This window comes from Typha angustifolia, chromosome 1 (genome assembly GCF_048772165.1).
Source record: "Typha angustifolia cultivar Huaian chromosome 1, ASM4877216v1, whole genome shotgun sequence".
Lineage (NCBI taxonomy): Eukaryota > Viridiplantae > Streptophyta > Magnoliopsida > Poales > Typhaceae > Typha > Typha angustifolia.
In genome coordinates, this window is record NC_133239.1 from 3,677,634 (window position 1) to 3,701,467 (window position 23,834).

Sequence of the window (23,834 nt, forward strand, 5' to 3'; positions counted from 1 at the left end):
AAAACTAACAGTAAAAATGATCAAATTAATGGTACAAATAAACTTAATTTCTATTAAGTAAGTATGTATTCTAATAGGAGGGAACTTAGTAGTACAAATTGTAAAAGAAAAGTTTGAGCAGTAAAATAATTTTTGTTCAAATTAGTAATAATATTTAAATTAAAAGATACAAATATGAGTAATTTTAGACGACAGATACCTAACAAAGGGTAAAATAATTTTGATGCAAATAATTATAAAATAATTGTTTTGAAAAAGTACAATAGGTAAATATAAAATTAAGAAGGGTATGCATACAAATAAAGAGCTTTTGAGGGTGTGTAAATGCATAAACGCCCTTAATTATTTAATGTAATCACTTTTGTAGCGTTTTTTTATTATAAAAAATTAACTGTATCGTAGAGCTATTAACTAAGTTAAATTATTAAATAATTTTTACTATAATAATTATTTAAAATTGAAGTCCTTCTCTTCTTCTCTTCTTCCTAACGGTGAAAGTAACTATCAGAGTTTTTTTTTTTTTTGATGATTCATAAGCCTGAAGGTTAGATATGGACCGGAGGACTTTTAATTGTCTAGTCTACGCTTTAAGTCATATGTGTTGCTAAACAATTGTTTCAAATCAAATGCCATCGAGATCTGCTCCAAACCGTTATATTATTAAACTATTTTTTAAAATTAATCGTACTATCAAGCCATCAATTGAACCGAGGCTAAACCACTAAACTATCAACCGTGAAAGAATTTCTCCCTACTATTATTTCGGGTTGGAGTTAGAAATCATTACCTCTTTGGTCATCCGGAAGATAACTACCGAGTTGTTCAGTCAAATGGAAAGTTCTACTGCCAATCATTTTCGCACCTAAAATATTTCAGATTAACTGCATCCTCGAATGCATGAACTTAGTTAATTTGTTTCGCGGCACCCTTTAATTGGCAGTGTTAGCAGGCCTCGGCCTCTTTTTTGGTTGTACTTAACTCCTGCAACAGCGCTGCAGACGATCGACCTTATTAATTATTTCGAAATAGTTCAGCCCAAACCGTACGGCGTTTACCGACCGGCCTAAACCAAATCTTCCGTGTCCATATTTGAACTTATCATATAAAACCCTACATTTAAGTGAATTTGTGGATTAATTCTGGAATTTCTTTTTAACTCCTCATGTATTTGTTATTTTGAGTTCCCCTCTTTTCCTCGGCCCATCCAAATTGCCTCTTATTTTTCGAATAGTGAAAATATAAGGATCGAAATGCAAAATCAGTTAAGTTAGGTTGCCATATGCAAATTTTCTTCCCGTATAAAACCTCCAACTCCAAACCCCACCTCGCGATCCCTCTGGAAACTCCGAAAAAATGGGCCCGATCAAACCCTAGACACGGACCAAATGCATCGAATTCGACGGCAAGAACACGAGCATCGGCTAAAATTGGACGTAGGAGCTGCTCATTTCTCGGCAAGCAATCCGTGATCAAAGACCTCGTAAGTGCTGAAATCTAAATCTAGTTATTTGCGATCCTGATTAGTGTTTTCTTTTAATTATCATCAAGTTTTAGAAGAAAATCGAAGCGAATATCGACTTCTTTATAAAAGAGAGATTGGATTTTTACTGCTCCCTGATCAGGGAGGGAATCGTAATCTCGATCCGGAAATCGATTCTGATGTTATAAAGAAGATTGGATTTTTGTTACCTTTTTGGCCTCGCGGTAAGGGGAGCTCAAAAAGATGAGGCTTTAATGGCGGAGGTTGGAAAGGCCAAGCCTATAGCTATAGCCTATAGCAACATTGATACGAGGCAAGTACCGGTTTCTACAGGTCTCGTAGGTGGTGGTCCTAGAGAGAGAGAGAGACAAGAACCTGTCGGTTGCCTACAGGATCCTCGCCTGGAATGATCGATCCCTTTCCCTTGCTAGGCTGTACTATCGGTTTCGCAGCTGCGATCCTTTAAAAAGCGACATTATTGCGCTAGACGAAGCGTATTGCTTTTATATTGATAGATTAAAAAAAAAATTTTGGTCATTTAGTTTCTCTTCTGGGGCCCGTTTTATATCGTTTTTCTCTTTCGATCAATGGCGAGGAGGGGAATTTATGCCTTTTATTCAATTCTTCGTGGAAGAATTGAAGCTGGGCAGTGGAACAAAGTGTGAAGTGAGGATTACTTGAAGATTACGTGCAATCTTTTGGCCATGGGATTGCAGGTAGGATACTTTGGCCTTAGAAGGCCTCTAGATTTCTGGAGTTCGTGCTTACTTTTTTTTAAATTATTTGTAATTTTTACTTGTTGGAAGACGAAGAAGAATTTGTTTCATGTGGTTCTTTCGGATTAACGATTGCTTTTCCGGATTGCGGCATGCAAGTGGGTTACTATGTAATAAAGGATTTCAATTTTCGGTTCATTTTAAATATTCGTTTGTCCCTCCTATAAGAGATTTGTGATCAGGGAAATGTTTTCTGTCGTCTATAATTTTACTTAATTTTATAAGTGGGAGGTTTCTATTCCCACATAGAGTTTGCATGCAATGGAGTTGCTTAATGTTCTCTGTTTTTTTTTTTCTTTTTCTTTTTGATTTTCTCGTCTTCTTGAGAACTGCCTAATCAATTCATTCTCATCTTGTTTGGAGTTATTTTCTTTTTCTGGATTCACAATTACTCCTAGATTGAGTCCTTTCTCATCTAAAATCTGGTATATTTGAAAATCTAGCAAAAGCTGATTATCATCTAATGAATTGTGCTTAAGATGGATTTGGTTATAGTGCACTAGCAGTTCGTGGTGTGTGTTGATTATTAAGTTACTTTTTATTTGCTGTTCTTGATTCAGAATGTTGTAGCAGTATTCTCAAGCTAAGCCTTATGACTTACGAGCAGTACTTGACTATTGCAGTTTCATTCCCTTCTTTTTGTTTTTTATTGGATATCTCCTGATCTTCTGATTATTCTTTTACTTAAAACGCTGTTTTTCTTGTCCTGCTAATTTGTTTTCTCATTGTGCCTTTTCTTTTATTGTTTGATATAGTTCCATGCGATGAGTTCCATGTGGAGCAGAAGCCTTATCAGCATATGAGAGTCTTGACAATTTTGTTTCCTCGGCTCTTTATGGTGGGCTGAAGAACTCCCCAGATGTTGCTCCATTTGGAGTTTTTGTTTCTTTCAGATTAAGTATGCTGAGTTTCAATGAGGAAGGAGAAGATATCTTCTTCGATGCCAATGATAGTCTCAGGACTTCTACAGATTCCTCATCATCAGAGGAGTGCTTTATTGACAGTCAAAATATTGAGCTGAGAGAATTTAAATATGAAGTGTGGATGAACGAGTTGATGAGCGTTCAGGAACGCCGAAATAGATTCTTTCGAAGAATAGGATTTCATGAATTTGTTCCAGTTGCATTGAGTTCTTCCCAGGATCAGGAGGAAAGTCCTGGTGATAGCTCCACAGAGGCAGAATCAGAAAGAAGCACACGAAGCAGTGGTGCTATCTTGGACTCACCTTCTCTTGATGATGGAATAGCTAACGATTGTACACATTGTACTAGGGATGTGGATAGCGGGAAGGCATTTCTTGTTCATAATCTGGGAACAGATGGTTTGTCTAGCATGCTTAAAGAGGGGGGTTCAGACAACTTGATAACGCCAGAGGAATTTGACTCCTTACTTGGGCTTTCTCATTCTCTTCAAAATATTTTTCGTAGGGAGCTTTCCCATTATGAGAAAAAACCTGATGGAGGCTATGAGGCTATTAGGAAGCATTTTACTAGCTGGTGGAGATTTTCTAAGAGGAAGCAGCGAGCAAGTTATAATATTTCTTCTAGAAGTGGCAAATTATTTGAGCTAATCAGAGCAAGAGTACAGCAACACAAAAAGAAGTGCCTGGAGTTCACAGCAATGTGCAAATGTCAAGAAATTCAAGCCCATAAAGGTTTTATTAGGGCCATGAAATTCAGTCCGTCTGGTTGGTATCTAGCAAGTGGTGGTGAGGATTGCATTACGCGAGTTTGGAAAATTAAAAGAGTGGAGACCTCTTGCAAATGTTTTTCTGCTGAAGTATCCTCTCAATCTGTTGATAATATCAAAAGCGCCAAGATGATTCTTGGTAGCAATTCGGTACCAATTGTAATTCCGGGAAGAATTTTCAAGATTGAAGAGAACCCAGTGCATGAGTTTCATGGACATACAAGCGATATCTTGGATTTATCCTGGTCTAAGGCTAATGTGAGTCCGAGCCTACATGGTTTAATCATTCATTCTGTTAATATGCAGATCTGTATATTCAATGCATCTTTTATTGTAAACAAGATAATAATTAGTTATCTCCCAGCCAACAGAGAGATAGATCCAATGATCATTGCAATCTGTGGTTTAGGGTTTAGGGCTGTCTGTCTTAATGCTTGACATTTGTTGCAGTGTCTGCTGACATCATCTAAAGACAAAACTGTGCGCTTGTGGAAAGTTGGTTGTCAAGGCTGTCTAAAAGTTTTTCAACACAATGACTATGGTGAGTTAAGTATAAGAAATTTGAATAGTTACAGTAAGCTACTACACTGTTTTAACAATGCATCTACTCAAATAGTTAATATTTTATTTCGTAAACAATATGTATTTGAATCCCAACGAGCTGAATGACATCTGTTAAAATGATTAGCCCTGATGTTTGAATAAGGGCTTTGTCATTTTGGTGTTTGAAGATGGTTAAACCCCGGATGTTGAGGTCTACTCTTGCACATAGATGATTACTTCTCCTGAATGTATGAGTTGATTTTTTTTCTCTAGTATAACTTGCTTTCCTTTCCGTTTTTCTGCGGAGATCAGTGACATGTGTTGGTTAAACCCCTGATGTTGAGGGCTACACTTACGCCTAGATGATTACTTCTCTTGACATGTACGGGTTGATTTTTTTTCTCTAGTATAACTTGCTTTCCTTTCTGTTTTTCTGTGGAGATCAGTGACATGTGTTCAGTTCAATCCAATTGATGATGGATACTTCATCACTGGTTCTCTAGATGGTAAAGTTCGTGTGTGGCAACTAGAAGAGAATCGGGTGGTCGATTGGATTGATATACGGGATATCATAACTGCTTTATGTTATCAACCAAATGGAAAGGTTTCCCTCTGATCTAATTTTTCAATCTTCCTGTCATTATATCATGATAATATGTTGATTACCATACTTTTTTTTATTTAAGCAGGGGATTCTTGTTGGTTCTATTGCAGGAGTTTGCCGCTTCTATGGTCACTCAGGTAAAATTATAGTTCACGAATTTGGGCTGTTAAGCTCATATTCATTGTGTACGATTTATTTTTTATTTGTATATTGTTTACTCATGTCCATCATTAGGTTCTGTTTTCATGGACTTGGATTTCTTATACTCTCAGTAGAACTTACTTTCTGAAATTTTTTGGGAATTGTCTCATTTTTATATTTACTGGATTATCTTTTTTCTTGTGGATGTAGATGAAAGCATGCATCTGGAGACACAATTTTATGTTCATGGTAAAAAGAAGTCCGGTGGAAAGCGAATCACCAGCCTGCAGGTTATCATTCCAGCTTTTTATTTGAGAGATTTTTATATCTTATTATCGGATTACTCCAAATTACAAAATACTGCATATTCCTTTGTTACAGTTTTCTCCAGATGATTCTCAAATGGCTATGATCACATCAGCAGAATTGAAATTTCGAATTTTTGACGGTGGTGATATCATTCAAAAATTCAGTGGTAAGTCTGCTTTCACTGTCAGCTTACTCAATGTATAAATCTGCATTAAACTAAAATATCTAATCATCATATGAAATATTGTGTAACTAAAACTGGAAAAGGTTTGCGCTTCCTACCTTCCTGTCAGTTGCAACTTATGCAAGTTGTTATGATTGGTTAAATTTAGTATTTTGCATATCCAATTTCCACTATGAATTATGAAATACTTAAAAAGAGGTTTTACATCAAAATTATGCCTTTTCTACAATTTGAAATTTGCTAATTATCCCTTTCTAAAAAATGGCATAATGTTCAAAGTACTTCACTGAGACAGTTGGGCCAACTTTGAAGTCTAAAGACTCAGACTGTAGGATGACCCAATGAGGCAGAAGGCAGTCTTGGAATAAGATAGACCATAATGGGAAATCATTGATAATCTTTGGCTCAACGTGCTCATAACTCCATATCATTTTCTTGCATTGTCAGAAGTACTTCAACACTGTAACATAACTTACGGATGTCATTTGGTACCCCCATCTGAAAGAGAATTTGCACCAGAAAGGTGAATAATTTAAACAGATTACCACCATACAATAGAAGAGGACATATTTTGGTCACCCGAAGGAATGCTCGTCATAGAGTTAACGGGCTATTCATCAGGCTAAATTGCAGTCCATATATGCACAGCATTCTGGCAACTGCAAGTTTTCTTGTTTTTGTGCCTTTTTGCAAGGCTTGTTCTTTTTTTTTTAGACAAAAGTGAAATATTTCATCTGAAACAAATCTGAAAGTGCATGAGCTTTTGCAAGTTTCAACATTTTCAACCGGTGTTTTGGCAGTTCCAATGTCGGTTATTTTGTCAATATCAATCAGTTTCAGTTGATTTCGGGCATCTTCTTTTTTGTCCTGCTAATCTTAACCTGTAACATCCGAAACACAATATACAGGCTGAAATATATGAGAAATGAACAGCACACAAAATACAAACACTGGCATATTTTTCATGTTTTATGAATAAGGGCGAGAGTTCACCTTCCTAGATAAAGTTACAGCAGAATACTGTTTTCGTACGTCAGAGCTAACCAATAAGACTGAATCTTATGTTCTCTGTTCTCTATTAAACACATCTGTGATAGGTTGAAATAGAACATCTTCTCACTCATCTGATTTAAAGATCTTCTTCATCATCCAAAATTGTGTATTGCATGCTAGTGTTTCCTAATCTCTCATTAGTCATATTACAATCTCACAAGTGTTTGATATATGCTCCAGGCCCAAGGAAGTCCAGGAGTCAAATATCTGCATCATTCACATCAGATGGAAAATATATTATCTCTGTTGGTGAGGATTCTCATGTGTACATCTGGAACAATGGAGGATCGGGCAGCCTATCTTCCAGAGAAGCCAAATCAGTTAGTTCATGCGAACTGTTCCTTTCTGAAGGTTTATCAGTTGCTGTTCCATGGCCTGGCGTAGAAGAAGGTGCAGGTCAGAGCAGCAATAACCTGCAGCCGTCTTCCCTACAACAAACAACTTTAGATCCATCTACCGTTCTCGGTGATCGAGACTGCTTTTCCCTGGGGCCGCGGCTTCTTCTTGATGGTTCGACCAAGGGATCTGCAACATGGCCTGAGGAGAGTCTTCCTTCATCCCCTTGTTCTTCACTTCAGGCCGATAAGAGACTGACAGCGGCATCGTGGGGTCTTGTAATAATAACTGCAAGCTCTGATGGAGTCATTAGGTCTTTCCATAATTATGGCTTGCCTGTTAGGTTGTGAGAAGAGCAAGCACACGCTATGAGAAGTCCTCGGTGATTTTTGTACATGCATAACTGGCAAATATCGTGCACTTAATGAGGAGGTCTTCGCCATTTTTTACATAAAAAATTATCAGAGATACAGCAAATATCAAGCTTTGCTGTGGCAGGTCCAATAGCTTATTTGTAGCAGTTGTGAGGGTGCATCAAGTTTCCTCATCTTTTGTGAGGAAAATTACAGGAAAGAGAAGCAGGCAAAAAAAATCTGTATATTATTTGACGTTTCTAATAATAGAGAAGAAAAAATTAAGGTAAGCCTCTTCCTTTCTTATGCAATAATTATTTTTATGCCTTCATTTGAGCGTGTAGCATAAGATTATGTACTCTTTACATAAGATCATGTAATATTGATTCTTTTTATAAGAGTTCTTTTTCTTTTTTTTTTCTGGAGAAAATTGAGGATTAACCCCAATTAATATCATTAAGATAATGAGTGAAAAAAAGACTATAAGGCAAGTTAAAGGTCCAATAATAATCGTGTAGGATATAAATCCCATCCTCGTAAGGAATTATTAAAAAAAAAATTCTGCATAATATTTAATTCCGATCATTTGCAAAAGGAACCCTCATCTTGTGCATTATTTTGAAATGGTGACATCAAAATCAAAATGTAGGTGGTGATATGCAAAATTACCAACTAACAACAATTTCTCTGACTACCCAGTACCCCTTCTCCTCGTCCCCTCATCCACAGATCCAAAAAAGATGGATCCCAACCCTCTTCTCCTTTCCCTCTCCCTCTCTTCCTCTTCTTCTCCTTCCCCTGAGCACGACTTCCCTTCCTTCTTCTCCAACCTCAACTCCCTCCTTCTCTCCTCTCCATCTCCTTCTCCTCGCAACTCCAATGCCTTCTTTTCCTCCACCTCCCTCTCCGCGAAACCTTCCTCTCGCTCTGTCTTCAAGGCTCTCTCCCCCTTCGACCGCGCCGTGATCGGTGGAGCCGCCGGAGGCATCGCCGGCGCCTTCACCTACGTCGCCCTCCTCCCCCTCGACGCCGTCAAAACCAAGCTCCAGACTAAGTCCATCTCCTCCCTCGTCGCCCCCTCCTCCTCCATCGACGCCGCCCTCTCGATCCTCCGCACACACGGCCCTCTCGGCTTCTACCGCGGCGTCTCCGCCGTCCTCTTCGGCTCCGCCTCCTCCTCCGCCCTCTACTTCGCAACATGCGAACTCTTCAAATCCCTCCTCTCCTCGCTCCCTGGCTCCAATTTCCCCCAGTTCCTCATCCCTCCGGTCTCCGGCGCGGCCGGAAACATCGTCTCCTCCGCCATCATGGTCCCCAAAGAACTGATCACGCAACGCATGCAAGCCGGCGCCCAGGGCCGCTCCTGGGAAGTGGCGTTCCGAATCCTACAAAAAGATGGGATCTTGGGCCTCTATGCCGGATACACTGCGACGATTCTCCGGAATTTGCCTGCCGGAATACTTAGCTACTCCTCCTTCGAGTACTTGAAGGCCTTTGTGTTGAGCCAGACTGGAAAGCCGAACCTTGAGCCGATCGAGAGTGTTTGCTGTGGTGCCCTGGCCGGGGCAATATCAGCTTCCCTGACGACTCCGCTCGATGTGGTCAAGACCCGGCTGATGACGCAGGCGAAGGGGGAGGGATCAAATAAGGTCTTTGGGATGATGAGGCAGATTGTGGTAGAGGAAGGGTGGGCGGGGCTGGCGAGGGGAATCGGACCCAGGGTTCTGCATAGTGCTTGCTTCGCGGCATTGGGTTACTTTGCTTTCGAGACCGCAAGGCTTGCGATCCTTCAGAAGTATGTCGAGCAGAGGGAGAAAGGGGTAGCGGAGGTTGATGCCACCACCGCTTGAAAAGAAAGGTCGTTTGAAAACAAAGGTGGTGACTTTAGTTCATTGAATTTTGTATATGGAGGATATAAACGCAGTTTTGTAGTTCAAATTTTCTGCATTCTTTTATGTTTCTTTTATGCATTTTTGGATTTCTTGTATGCCCATAATAAGATCGACTTGCTTAAAGTTTCGTTCTTTTTTTTTTGTGGTAGCAGGATAGTGCGAGAATGGTATTCACTATTCTGGTTTCCATGCTTTCTCGAGTTTATCTGGTGGAGTTATTCTTTATCTGACGAAGCATAAACCTGTAGTTTTAGACTAGTGGATAGATGTCGATTATAGAGAACATTTGTTGGATATACACGAAGAAGATGATTTCTGCAAACTGGCGAATTAGAAGTTTGGTACTCCATCTTCTTCAAGCTTCAACACTTCAATTATCTTTTACTAGTTATGACAAAGCCTAAATATGGTCAATATTAGAATTTAGCAGAAGTATATTTTTCATGTCCCAATATGTCTGGAAGGCATTTTCTTACACTGAACAATGATCTCCTAATTAAATATTTGATCAGTGCTATTTTGACAATTGCAGATTTTCGGAAAGCAATTTAGGTCAGAGCTACTAAAGTTTGTTTAGGCATGGCTAGAAAATATTGCAATGCAGCTGGATTATCTTTATTATTTTTCTTTAATTATGATCATTATACTTACTAGAGGGGATTGTGAGTGCTGTGCCAACATGCGGCTCAAAGATGCACCACATTTAGAATTGATGAACTTAAATTTTAATGTTCCTCTGTTTCCCTCCTGTTTCTTATCCTTTTGGACTTCATTCAAGTGACTATAAAAGGAGAAAAGAAAAACTTGCATTGCTTATTTCTGATAGATGTTTAGAATTGCAACATTTGCTGTGATATTTCTGGGGTATCAATTTGAGCATATTCATAACATGAAATAATTATCTACTGAGTTGTTGATATTCTTATTGGAGTATCTACCTTAGTTTGCCATGAAAATGTATATAACTTAATTAATTACAATTCTGATGTGTTGCATAAATGTTGAGCAGTCTTTTGGTAGAAATGTTAACAGACTGTTTATTCATTTTAATTGAAGAGGTGCATTATAGTTATAGTGGATGACTTTTAAGAGTAAATGCAATCCTGTAGGACAAGTTGTTGTTGATGACTGTTTGTGCCTTGAAAACTTGCCTGTGTAAAACTGTGAATTAATGTTACCTGAGGATGGAAGTTGGGGCCTTGGTTCTGCAGTCTGCACAAATGTAGCATGGAAGAAGAATCTCCAAGAACTTGGAACAAATAATGCATTCTTTGAGATTGACATTGAGAAGATGTAATGTTTCCCTTGTTTCTCATAACCGCATTATATAAATAACATGATATGATAATGAGAAAATAAGGAGTGTCTACCAACAAGAGGTTGGACCAGGTAATTCTGAAAATTTTAATCTACCCCCCACTGTGCAGATTTAGTTTTCTTGATAGTTGGTTGATACACATGGTATCTCTGGACCTGTCTATCTAGTTCTTTAATGCAACATCAAGAGAAGATAGAGAAATTGGGATTGGTTCTAGTAGTTTGGCTTCTTCCTGTTATTCTGATATCTGTGCTCTCAGAAATCTTTGTGACTTGAAGCATTTCTAGATTTTGGTTAGGATACTGCCTTGAAGATCTAGGACAGAGAATATTCAAGTTACTTCTGGTTCTGATAATCTTGATTATTCTACAAATGTTTCTGACATGACTCACTGTATTCTCACAAGATTATTTTGAAATGGATATGTTAAGTTGCTGACTGCCAGATGATGCTTCAGCCTTGCAGGTCACAGTTTCCAGCTGCAGAGGATGGATTATTACACAGAAGTCTTAAGAACTAGGCAATTTGATGAAACTGTGGCGTAAGAGCAGGTCCTCCTTGGAAGACTGAAGAACTGCAAATTGTTATTTTGAGAGGTTTTTTTCTTTTTCTTTTAACCCTCAGAGTTCATTCTTGATGAGATGGAATTGTCAGATTAGTGTTAACTTGGGCATCAGCTAATCAATTCTATATGGTGGACTAAAAGGTAAAGATTTAACTATGGAGCAGTCCTATGAAGAGCTTACAGTGGAGTCTAAAAAAGGTGTAAAGCAAGGGTAGTGGTCTCATTTAACTTGAATGAAACATGGCTGCATTACAAATGGTGTTTGTTTTCTTCAATATATATTTATTCCTGTAGTTGCATCTATCATGTGAGTTTAGTTGCTATGGAAATGGCTGAGGTTGAGCAAGTACTCTAATGAGAGTAGTAGCCTTTGATGAATGCACTAACTTGTTTTACAATTGCATGGAAATGTCAGATCTAAGTTAGTTCTCTTTGAAAAGTAGAAATAGAGAAGTAGGTATTAGTAAACTAGTATCAAGATATGTTGTTTAATTATCTACTAATATAGAAAAGCTTATATTAGATTAAATTTATGCTTATTCTACAAGTGAATGGAGTCTAATTTCTAGTGGTCTGATTTGGATTGCGAATTGGGTGTCGCGATCGGCATAAATCCATCCCGACGGCAGCCGTCGAATGCGTCCCAGCAATCATCTTGCAACCATAATATCACTAGGGTTAATCTACTGTGCCCTCTTCATTCTATTTTAGAGGAAGTTATAACTGTCGAATATATACGATTGATGTGCTAGCATGTCTGTTCGTATCCTATTTCAGATGTACTGTAGTCGTGACCGTTGAAAACCGAAACCTCCCTTGGTTGATTTAAATTGGTAGTAGGGTGTTTGTTTGAGCTTGATATCTTGAAAGGTGCATAAATAAATTTAGGGGAAAAATAAAAAATAAAAGTCCCAACTATTACGAAGATCATAGTAATTTTAGAATAGAAAACAGAACAATGTAGGCATAAACAGGTTATATTAAGATTTTATAAGGTCATATTGAGCAACTTGATTATATCTGTTTATTACTATGGAATTTAGAGCGAATCAATACATAATAGATAAAAATTAATTTTTTTATTAAATAAAAAATTAATGATAATAATTGATTTGAATAATTTCTCGCTTGACATAAAAAAATTTAAGATACGGAGCATCCAAATTTTAAACTCGCACGACATATTCAATTTGCTAATTAAACACTTACCATAGATGCTTTACATGAATCTTAGAACAAATTATAGTTACTCTTAGTTTAGGTCGATTTTAATTTACCTTCTTATACTTTAAACTTATATATGCAACCATTATCCGGTGTAGACTAAATTACAATAATGAAAATTTCTTTTGAAAAGTAATAGTGCTTTATTAGTGCCAGTATTTTTCGTCATAAATAAATTATAAAATAACTAAACCATCCATACTATTTCTAAATAAAAAAATTAAGTCTTTTTATGTCCCAATTAATAGTTTACTAATAGTTAACCATATGTAGAGTTAAGCATTTAAGTTTGAAGAAATATAAGGGCTACTTGAAATTTTCTCCAATTTTTGATATAACTCCAAATGAAGAGTTGTTTATGGGATAATAATAATAATTAGTGAAAAAGAAACTTAATTACATTTTGCTCCTTGTATTTTGACTCATTAACACTTCCCCCCTTTTAAAAAATGTAACACATCCCATGAATCTCTTCTAGGGCTTGGAAAAAGAATACGGCAAGTCCTCCGAGAAATGCGGTGACGAGGCAAAATTCTCAAAATATTATTTTTCCTCACTAATTATAATTTCCCTTCCCGATGCAAAGGAAAGCTGACAATAAAATACGGAATACACCCCGAGAAATATCTAAACGCGAATCATTATACCTCGGCCTAAAGCTTTGGTGGTGGTACTCTCGTGATTCTTTTTCCTCCCCCGTCCTACCTCCTTCCGCCTCATCCATATGGCCATCTTTTCCCCTTCCCTCCTCCATCTCTCTCCTTCTCCTCTCCTCTCCTCTTCCTCCTCTTATTCTTCTCCTTCTGCCTCCTCCTCCCCCGCCTCCTTCTTTCCAAGACTTAGACCACCACCCATGTTTACCTCCCCTTCCACCGCCGCACCTCCTCGCCTGGTCGCAACCTTCTCCGCCGCCGCTTCCTCCTCCTCCTCCTCCTCCTCCTCCTCCTCCTCCCATAACGGATCTTTCCCCGATTCACTTGACTTAGGGTATGGCTCATTCTACATCTATCCACTGGGTTATTGGTCTCACTTTTGTGGTTTAATCCTTTCTGCTTCTTATGTTTGTCTGTCTGCCGCTGTAGGAGATTGGATGGTGATGCTAGTGTCTAATGGTTTCCGTTGTACCATGCTTAGTTGTTTTGATCTATTCTTGAAGATTGTCTTGTGTGCAACGTGCAGTTATAGATGGATAAGAAACTGTAACAGATGCATGATGTATGAAGTAGAATTGTCTAGTGTCAGTTCTGTTTTTATCGTCATGGGATTTGTAGAGTTCGTGGTGATAGGAGACTTTCTCATTATTGGTTTGTGCTAGTATTAGTAGTTTGGTTATCAAGTACCAACCAATAAGTTCCAAGATACTTGCTATTAAGTGTTTGCGTGAAATCTTATGGGTTATCACCAATGCTTTTCTGTTTAATACCAACAAAGGGGTTGAGATCTGAACTTCTTTGATTTGAGTCACTGATTGTCATTCTTACACTAGCTTATCCCAGTTGAGAAAGCTGCATTTCATAAATCACAGTAGCTCGTTTTCTTTAGTTGTTTCCATTGTGATGATTGATAAAATCAAACCAATATTCGAAACTTTATTAAATTGTACATTATATGTAACAATTTTATTTGTTATTTTGATATTTGTTCTATCTAATGAATGCTTCTGATTAACAATATATCTTGGTGACTCTGTTGTATCAAGTGCAAAGTTCCTTTCCCTAAATCATCAGTTGATCTTTGGCCATCTTTATGGTACACTAGAGATGTTTAATGGTTTGAATTGTCTCCTTAGAATTATTTTTGTGGACTCACTTGTTACTATTTTTGTTCCATCAAGACCTCAAGTGGCAACAATGCCTCGCTTTGCTCATATGGCTGATGAAGCTGCCAAACCTAAGCCACCATACAGATGGCAGAGGGTATTACTGAAAGTAAGTGGGGAAGCCCTCGCTGGAGATCATACTCAAAATATTGATCCAAAGGTGTGTATGCAAATAATATGCAGTAAGTCATAGAGTAAATCATAACGCTACCTTGATCTGTTTTTGGCTGACACTAGGATCAAAGGAACTCTCTTTATTTTAATCATCATGCATCATTTTGATTACAAGGCATCAGAACAATCATTATTATAGTGGTGTTGCATTGTTGTGTGCCTTCATACTTCATAGTTCATACATAAAAGGGCAAGAGCTTTCTCATGAGCCTTGGCTAAGCTCTATTATTCTTGATTAGTCTTTTAAATCTGAAAAGCCTTCTTCATAGTTTGTTTTCACCTGAAAAAGATAACATGGTTTATTAATTTATGGTGACTTTACTTACTAACTACAGGTATGCTTTATGGAATTTCAACTTTTTGTGAATTTAGGGCCTCTTTTGAGGCCCTTTTCTTATTTGCCGTTGTATCTTTATATCTGATCTTTTGCTTCTTTCTTTTCTTAATTACCCATTTTTTAATCAATTTTCAGATTCTGTATTAATATTTAATTTGGCTTCATATCATTTAATGTAGCCTTTATGAAGGGTAGTGAGTCATCATCAGCTTCTAATAGTCTCCCTTGTTGCATTTGGTAATCTAGATGTCATCCATTCCTCTGTCTCTCTACTGACTCATTCCCCACCCTTCTCCCTTCCTCTCTGCTAACTCATGCTCTTGTATATGTATTTCTATGACAAAGTCTGTTCTTGCACTATCTCAGCCTGGATGACAATGGGTATCACAACCAGGATACAATACATTAATACTATTACACACACTATGTTCTCCTACACCATCTCGGCATCCGAATGTTATGGAAGGGCATAGATGGATGTTCTGTTTTCAGTTGTAGTGAACAAGGAAACTCATCTTTTGTTCAAATGATAGTCTATGAGGCTTATTTTTCCATACATATATATACTTATCGTTGTTCGTGGTGGTGTCATCTTGCATCGCTAAAATGCTATGCTCTATGTTGCAGATTACTATGTCAATTGCAAGAGAAGTCGCCTCTGTCACTAGACTTGGTGTAGAGGTGTGTCTTTCTTGATACTGCTTCATCCAATTGCTTTTCATCTGTTGCTTATTTGATTGTTATTCTGTTCCCTGATCGCAATAAAATGCAGCCTAAAACAGATATTCAATTGACTGAGATAATATGCTTTCTTGTTTTTCTAAGTTTTAGCATGGCTTCCAACCTGTCTTTGTTTATCTGGATAAATTTTGCATGTTCTGCAGCAACTAACAGTTCTTAATATCCAAACCGAGTATGTACATAAAATACAACATGTGGATGTAAGTTTGCATTCACTTATATTTGAATGTTTGCCGTGGAATTTGAGTTATCTTTTGTGTTCTATTGTAGTTCATGTAATGTTATATCTTATTCTATATGTTAGATAGCTGCTTTGGTGTATTTCATTGGTAATGGCCTTTAAACTTGATTGTGCTGTGGCCGTAAAAAATTAATTTGTATTGTATCACATTAGTGTGCTCAGAAATGCCAACTCATGTCTTAGACTTACTGTGGCAAACAATTGTTTCAGGTTGCGATAGTTGTTGGTGGTGGTAATATCTTCCGTGGAGCCTCTTGGGCAGGTTGTAGTGGTCTTGACCGTTCCTCAGCTGATTACATAGGGTATGGCAAATGCTTTGCTTAAATTACTTTTAATGTTTCATCTCCACTTTTTGCTTTTAAAGTTGCTGAATGATATTTTACATCAATGATGGGAATAATTTCAGTTCTTTTACTTATAATGTGCAGCAGACAAGGAGTTGATCATGATAATGGAATTTTAAATTTTAGAATGTATGGCCCTGCTGATTTACCCTCACAGTGGCTTCTTGTGTGAACTGCTATATCATGCATTTTGTAATGTGGATCATTTTCATTGTGTATCGGTACTTTAATAGTGGACATTACTTACTTATATTCTGATTATTTCTTACTTAAACTTGCACTTACACCATAGCCTTGTTGCCTCATCTCTAGTTCTCTAAATGACAAACGAGTTATCTTATAAAAGCATAGTCTATTATGGAAAAGAACCTGTGTATTATAATGCATTGGCCTTCTATATGTATATTCCAATTGAAGACATCTACTTTCAACCAATCTATAAGAGTGCCAGATATGATTCTCACAGATGGGGCATTATGAATACTCTCCCTGTACCTGAGGGAAAACCAAGTTAGGCACTTATTTTGTTGCTATCCTTGTACATTTCAGGGCTACTCCTGTCTTGCTCCTCAGATCAATTTGGCTAGAGCTGGTTTTAGATACATCTGGCCGTTTATGTTATTAGATTTTTGTCATTTTGATAGTTTATGTTGATCAGTAAATCTCATCAAGTATATAGATCATCTGTTTTTCATTTTAGAAGAATTATTCTATTGTGTGTGAGATGCTGATAAAATTATGCTAGTTAATTTTTCTCTCTTTTTCTTTTTCTCATTGTCTGCAATCAAGGAATAGAACTATTTCTTTTGTTAGGTTTCAACGAATGAAGTTCAAATTATGAATTTAATCTATCGAGTCAATTTCAAATTATATTGCAACCACCTATGATATCACATTGCTATTCGATGTGACAAAATCTTCTCCAAGATTGTTATGATTGAAGGCCTTTTGCTCTCCCTTTGATTTAGCATGCTAGCCACGGTGATGAATGCAATATTCTTGCAAGCAACAATGGAAAGTATTGGTATCCCCACACGTGTCCAAACTGCATTTCGCATGTCAGAAGTTGCAGAACCATACATAAGAAGAAGGGCTGTTAGGCATTTGGAGAAAGGAAGAGTTGTTATATTTGCTGCTGGAACAGGAAACCCCTTCTTCACGACAGATACTGCTGCTGCTCTCCGGTGTGCAGAAAGTAAGTCACTTGTTAAATTATGCACCGTCGTCGTAAAGTTCCATAGAACTTGATACGTTCAACCAATAATTGCTAATCCAATGCTTAGCAGCCAACTTGTTATCTTACTCTAAATTTTAACTTGCTAAATTTAACCTGGTGATATATCTCTTACTTTTGAAATTGATCATTCTTGTGACGGGGACTCTAAATCTAGAAGTATTTTTTTAGAACTATATATGTACTGCCTTTCTTTCAAGAAATGTTTCTGCTTTAGTTGACCCATATGGTTGACTTTTTTTTACCTAATGTATATCTACCGAAGAAATATACAAGTGACTCAGTTATCTAGATTAGCAATCATTTTATGAACATGGTTGAGAATGACAGTAAGGAACGTATTTGCAGCAACCCATTTTAAATCCTGCCACTTGCCTATTCGACACATGCTTATTATGCCACAGCTATATAACTCGAACAAGGTTTACAATCTTTTCTTCACAAATGTACATACAGTTAATGCTGAGGTGGTGCTTAAGGCAACAAATGTAGATGGTGTATTTGATGACGATCCAAAGCGCAACCCAAATGCTCGCCTTCTTGACATCTTAAGCTACCAGGATGTGACCACAAAAGATCTCTCTGTAATGGATATGACAGCTATTACACTGTGCCAAGAAAATAACATCCCTGGTAAGAAAATCACGATGTATTTTGATTCTTTTTAAGTTTATTTGGCTTTTGCAGATCATGCTAACTGACCATAACGTTGCAGTTGTGGTGTTTAATTTGAACAAACCTGGAAACATCGCAAAAGCTATAGTTGGGGAGAAGGTGGGCACTTTGATAGGTGGGAGAAACGAGCAGCAACGGTTTGAAGAAAGGGCGCTAGGTCATGATATGAGGATGGTAAATGAGTTTGAAGTCTAAAGGGCTCTTCTCTCTCTCTCTTCAAATTCTTGTGTTTTTATTTTTCATATTTATTTTGCAAGGAGAGGTCTGGTCTAGTTGTTTAAGTGCTTCACAAATTTATAGAATTCGTAGCTGTACATTAATTTTGTAGGGAGTAATTCCTACAGTAAGATCTTCAATCTTCAAAGGGAAGCTCTTAGAGGAGATCTTTTGATTAGACCGATGTACAAGTATGGTTGTAACTAAGTCAAGTTTCGATGATAGAATAGTTTGGAATAGGTAAGAAGATTTAACTCGCATCTGCTGTAGCCTCGTAGGACTTCCTGCTTGCACCGTAGTCAAAGTTTCAGATGGATAGTGACAAATAATTTCCAATCTAAGTTTAATAGTAGATATATTATTACTTTAGACTAAAAAGTTATAGCCAAACCCCCACAAAGTGTACCTGGCATTAGCAATCTCAAAGTAGGAGCTCTTAAAATAAAAGTAAAATAATCTCAGAAGTAGGAAAGATGAAAAGCATCACCATGTGTTTCGCACGTGCTTAGCATGAGCTACTTGCAGCTGCTTTTTTCTAGAAAGGGAAAAGCTCTCCCGAACCCAATGTCCACGTCTCATATCCAGATATAGTAATGAGAAATTAAAAAATTGACCCAAAAATCAGCAAAGTTATTTAAAAAGAGAGGCATTGAAGTCAAGCAATGGACGTTTGATGATCGCCCCGTCATCCGAATCAACGTACGCCTGATTCCCCCCCCCCCCTTACGGCTAAATTGATCCTTTTCTTTTATATTTGCTCGGAGCGCGTACGTTAGCATATGGTGCGCCGGTTGACACGTCATTATACCGTGCGCCGTTCGACCTTTCCTCGAATTCCCGCGACCATTTCTCGTTCTCTCTTTCCTCCGCCTCTCAAGCGATCGGCCGCCGGGATCCGGCCACATCACCGGCGATATTCTTGCCTTAGATCCGCCGTGACGGATCCTTCGTTTAACCTCCCCCCATGCGCGCGGCGGAGAGCCCCTCCTCCCCCCTTAACGGCTCCGTTCGGAAGCGCACTGCGGCGCCGCCGCCTCCGCCGCCGCGGAGATACAAATCCATCGCGGAGGTAATGCTAGTGGCTCAGCCCGTCGCCGCCGTCACCGAAGACTACTATTCCGACGTGCGGTGCGAGGAGTGCCGCTCAGGCGACCGGGACGACGAGCTGCTTCTCTGCGATCGGTGCGATCGGGGGTACCATCTCTACTGCCTCCGTCCGATAGCCGTTAGGGTTCCGTCCGGACCCTGGTTCTGCCCTAGCTGCTCCGATGAGAAGCCGTTCAAAAGTATGTAATCTTCTTGTTGATATAGCTATTTGTTTGGATTCTATTTTTTTTCCTAATTGTTATTTTTATGTTTAATAATGTCATTTTTTGTTAATATTTTGGACTCGTCAATGGGGAGCTTTGATCCTGTGGTTTTGGAAATGCTAGGGTTTCCACTAATGCAGACGAAGATCGTTGATTTCTTCCGGATTCAGAAGGGCTCGGAAGCTTTGGCGGAGAGGAAATGTGGACCCTCGCAAGGTGATTAGTGGCAAAAATGATAGTTTCCTTTCTGATTCTGATCGAATTGTTTTGGATAAGTTTGGATTTTGTATTCTGAGCTTGCTGGGTTTGAGAATATCGGTTCTTTTTCCTAATAGATTAAGTTTTTTTGCATGCAATTTTTAAGTTTTCATCTTGTAGGATTTGAAATGTTCTTTCTCTTATTCCATGATGAAACTTGTTTAAGGTCCTTGGGCTGCACAGTATAGAACTAATTCACGTAGAGTCCCATAGAACTTATTTAAGCTTTGATATCATAATATGTTTGTCAATTAGAACTTATTATTGTGCTGAAGTAACTTTTTTTTTTAAAAGATCACAGAGTTCTCATACATTTTCTAATAACATTAATCAATAGTTGTTTCCTACTTAGTTTGTCTAAGTTTATTTAAGTAAGAAACACATGATTGCCTGCATATGCACCTATTTACTTCTCCACTATGTTGTCCCTAGACCGCTTGCATCTCGGCGTGGCCCTTAGGACATTGGCAAGGCTCTTATCAAAATGTTGTCTATATTATGGTTTCATATTTATGAGGTTAGGATTGTGGACACTGGAAACTCAATAAGTATGAAGTTTTCAATTATCCAAAGACAGTAAATTCTGGAGATTTGGTTCTTACTCAAAGAATTAGGCAAGTTAAGGTTATCCACCATACATTAATAGTTGAACTCTATTTATTTCATGGCACATGAATGGTGCTTCACTGATTGGATAATGCATATTAGTATATATCAGAAAAGAAGAAATTTTACCAGGTTCAAGGAAAGTCAAGGTGTCAAATTGATTGTTCTTTCTACTTAAAGGGAGCTAGTATAAGAACAATGGGAAAAAAAGGGAATTCTGATGGCTCATTTGAGACTTCACAATTTTTTATCTGAATGCTGGAGATATCTCATAGAAAGAGTTTCTGATCAAAGGATGACATCCCTTTGGCAGAGGTAAAATACAGAAAGAAGGGAAGATAGGAATGGCTGATCAGGGAGAGGAGTTCAGATAGACCATAAAGGAAACTGAAAGGTCACTAAGCTAAGTTACATAAGTCCAAACCAAAAGGACATAATGGCCTTGATATCGACCTACAATAAGCCTTTTTAAGTCTTGTTTCTGATACTTGATGGTGTTCTTGCAAAAGAGTTAGTAGGAAGAAATATTGGTCCTTTAATTTGACTACACAACTTACCTACAGAATATTTTATGTTAATCAACCAGAATTTTAAGTTGCATTTGGGAGCTTCTGCAATAGAGAAAACAAATTTGTTTAGTTATGATATTTATATAGAGTAACTAGGACATCAACATTTTATTATATTGCTTTTGTACTTACTATTTGTACTTATGAAGTAATCCTATTTAATCATAATTATTCTTTCATTAAGGAGTGTGCTTTTAATAGGAAATAGGAAATGAAAGTGATTACTTTATGGAAGTCCCCTACTTTGTAATGCTTGGATGAAGAAAGTAGATTGGAAAGTGAGTTTTTTGACTTTTCACTTTCACAAAACCACATAATTTTCCTATTCTACTAATAACTCTTTTAAATGGAGAGAGTAAAACTTATCATCTTTTTATATGTTGTATTTGACATTTAATTACTATAACTACCATTCCCACCGAACACTTATAGTTTTTGCCAAACACGAGCATGTTTAGTTGCAGAAAGTGTAATCAAACGAAGCAATTTTGGAAGTGAGTTTCTAGGAAACTTACTTCTTGAGAAAATTTTATCACATCCTAGTGTTTGGTGAGAACAGAAAGTGAGAGATTGGATCTCAGCATTTCATACGTTTTCTTGTTTGGTTGAGGAAAATAAGAGAAAAAAAAGTAGGACTCAAAGACAAAAATAAGGAGGATTTTTTTACATTTAGACCCTCTAGAATTCCTTATTTATGTGCATACCCTTTCAGATTTTATATTTCTGTTTATGCGCTCTAAAAGTTTGGTTTTTGCATGGATATCTTTTAGGTTACTTTTTGGCCACTATATCTTTAGTAACTTAAAATAAGAAAAGAGATAAACATCCTTAACTTAAAGGAATGTATAAAAACAACAATAAAGATATTTTTGTCTTTTTATAATAAGTTGATTAAATAAGAGGTTTTAAGGATAGAGATTCCAAAAAAAAAAGTCAATAAAATAATCTATTAATAGTATGGGTTGGAACTTAAAGTCTTTTAAGAATTAATGGTCACATGCAAACCATATGATTAGTAAGTGGGGATGGGAAGTGCAACTTTTTATCCTTAAGAGAGGAATGAATTGGGCTAAAAATAGGTAAGTTTGATGATTTTGGGGAAGTTGAAGAAATCACTTCCTAATCCACTTCCTGCATTCAAACAATAGAAAGTGAGGCATTTAAAAATAAGCTCTTCACTTTCCTCACTTCCCAACAACCACACACACTATTTGGTTTTTGAAAGTTTTGATGAGCAAAATGCAGTTTGTTTCTATTTTTGAGGTTTTTCCTCGATTGGTCAAATTTTGATGAATTAGAAGTTACACATTTGCATTGGAGAAGATACAACATGGAGCACATGTTAGCACTGGACGGTTCTATATACTTGAAAGGGCCCATAGTCATATTATTTCTCATGATATTATCTGTTCGTGGCTAAATTAATTTCATTCAGATGGAAGGAAACGCAGAAGGCGTTCCACAGCCTTAGTTATGTACAAGAAGAGGAGGAGAATAATTCCTTATAGTCCAACTGAAAATCGAGCACGAAGACTTGAACAAATGGGTTCTCTTGCCACTGCATTAACAGCAATGCAGATGGAGTTCAGCAATGAATTAACCTACATGACTAGAATGGCCCCCAGATCTTCTAATCGGGCATATCTAGAGAAGGGTGGCATGCAGGTCAGAACCATCTTTGACTTCTTCAGCAGGCTCTTTACTTCTTTAGTTTGTATTATATGATCTGATTATATATTCATGTTGTTCAAGGTCCTTCCAAGGGAAGATAAAGAAACTCTGGAGCTTTGCCGAACTATGTACAAAAGAGGAGAATGTCCCCCTCTTCTAGTAGTTTTCGATTCACATGAAGGGTACTTCATTGATAGTGATATAAATATGTAAATTGTTTGGTGAACGGAAGCTTACAATCTGGTCATTGCAGTTTTACAGTACAGGCTGACGGATATATAAAGGATATGACATTTATCACTGAGTACACTGGTGATGTGGATTATTTGAAAAATCGGGAGCATGATGATTGTGACAGTATTATGACCCTTCTTCTAGCAACAAGAGCATCCGATAGTCTGGTTATATGCCCTGATAAGCGTGGAAATATTGCTCGCTTCATCAATGGCATTAACAACCACACCCAGTAAGTTTACACCATATCTAGTATACCTGCATCTCAGCTCTTCTTTTTTTTTTTATCCTTTTCTTTTGGGGTATAAACATCAGATGATAATTTACATTTAATACATCCACTTGGTTGCAATGTATTTTAGCGTTCATCAGGTTCGACATTTTTTATGTCACTTCTCCATTTGAATGTTTTAGTTACCATTGCAGAAGTGCCCTTTAGAATCTCAGAGCTTGTCATTTTCTTGAAATGGTCAATTTGTTGCAGGGAGGGCAAAAGGAAGCAGAACCTTAAATGTGTCAGGTATAATGTAGCTGGTGAGTGCCGGGTTTTATTGGTTGCTTGTCGTGATATACCTTATGGCGAAAGGCTATATTATGATTACAATGGATATGAGCAGGAGTACCCAACTCAGCATTTTGTCTAACATATTAGATAGACCCGTCAACACAATAATTCGTGATTTGAAAATCTTGACATGAAAGGATCATTTTGGCAAGGATGGCTAACGATTCTTGGCTAGCCCCTAAGTTTTGCTCTTGCTGCCTTTTTATTCACAGTGATGTAGTACTGGCCCATTTATCAAGTGATGGGTCAAATGTGTTGCAACACTAAGTAGTGATGAGATGGCGATGTTTTATGAAAGGTTCATTTTACATCTTTACCATTTACGAAACATTGTTTGCGAACCTTGGAAATGAGTATGTCATTCTGTTCTCAA

The 23,834-nt window shown here is 37.5% G+C and overlaps 4 protein-coding genes across 9 annotated transcripts; all 4 read left to right on the forward strand.

Moving 5' to 3' along the window:
• Positions 1-1,331: 1,331 nt before the first annotated feature.
• Positions 1,332-7,868, forward strand: LOC140766826 (uncharacterized). 3 transcript variants are annotated; one of them, XM_073106489.1, is made up of 8 exons: positions 1,332-1,480; positions 3,012-4,203; positions 4,396-4,486; positions 4,935-5,092; positions 5,175-5,229; positions 5,444-5,523; positions 5,615-5,708; positions 6,960-7,867. In XM_073106489.1, exons 2-8 carry the CDS (start codon positions 3,157-3,159, stop codon positions 7,463-7,465), a joined length of 2,031 nt encoding a protein of 676 aa, XP_072962590.1. In that variant the 5' UTR covers positions 1,332-1,480; positions 3,012-3,156; the 3' UTR covers positions 7,466-7,867. The 3 variants fall into 3 exon arrangements, with proteins under 3 accessions (XP_072962590.1, XP_072962602.1, XP_072962598.1); XM_073106501.1 differs by having other exon boundaries at positions 5,178-5,229; positions 6,960-7,864; XM_073106497.1 differs by lacking the exon at positions 1,332-1,480 and adding an exon at positions 2,015-2,196 and having other exon boundaries at positions 6,960-7,868.
• Positions 7,869-8,179: 311 nt separating this feature from the next.
• On the forward strand, positions 8,180-11,603 carry LOC140765072 (protein MITOFERRINLIKE 1, chloroplastic). Of its 4 annotated transcripts, none has more exons than XR_012105127.1 (3): positions 8,180-9,326; positions 9,513-9,701; positions 11,136-11,603. XR_012105127.1 is itself a non-coding variant. In XM_073104003.1 (2 exons), the coding sequence occupies exon 1, from the start codon at positions 8,209-8,211 to the stop codon at positions 9,316-9,318; it is 1,110 nt and encodes a 369-aa protein (XP_072960104.1). In that variant the 5' UTR covers positions 8,180-8,208; the 3' UTR covers positions 9,319-9,326; positions 11,136-11,600. The 4 variants fall into 4 exon arrangements, 2 of the variants coding, with proteins under 2 accessions (XP_072960104.1, XP_072960092.1); XR_012105126.1 differs by having other exon boundaries at positions 8,180-9,343; positions 11,136-11,602; XM_073104003.1 differs by lacking the exon at positions 9,513-9,701 and having other exon boundaries at positions 11,136-11,600.
• A 1,502-nt stretch (positions 11,604-13,105) lies between these two features.
• Positions 13,106-18,334, forward strand: LOC140759099 (uridylate kinase PUMPKIN, chloroplastic). The gene is made up of 7 exons (XM_073095574.1): positions 13,106-13,454; positions 14,302-14,446; positions 15,425-15,478; positions 15,990-16,081; positions 17,092-17,318; positions 17,814-17,990; positions 18,073-18,334. The coding sequence occupies exons 1-7, from the start codon at positions 13,192-13,194 to the stop codon at positions 18,225-18,227; spliced, it is 1,113 nt and encodes a 370-aa protein (XP_072951675.1). The 5' UTR covers positions 13,106-13,191; the 3' UTR covers positions 18,228-18,334.
• A 217-nt stretch (positions 18,335-18,551) lies between these two features.
• Positions 18,552-23,834, forward strand: LOC140759089 (probable Histone-lysine N-methyltransferase ATXR5). The gene is made up of 6 exons (XM_073095564.1): positions 18,552-19,534; positions 19,682-19,774; positions 22,427-22,656; positions 22,744-22,844; positions 22,916-23,128; positions 23,381-23,834. Exons 1-6 carry the CDS (start codon positions 19,213-19,215, stop codon positions 23,538-23,540), a joined length of 1,119 nt encoding a protein of 372 aa, XP_072951665.1. The 5' UTR covers positions 18,552-19,212; the 3' UTR covers positions 23,541-23,834.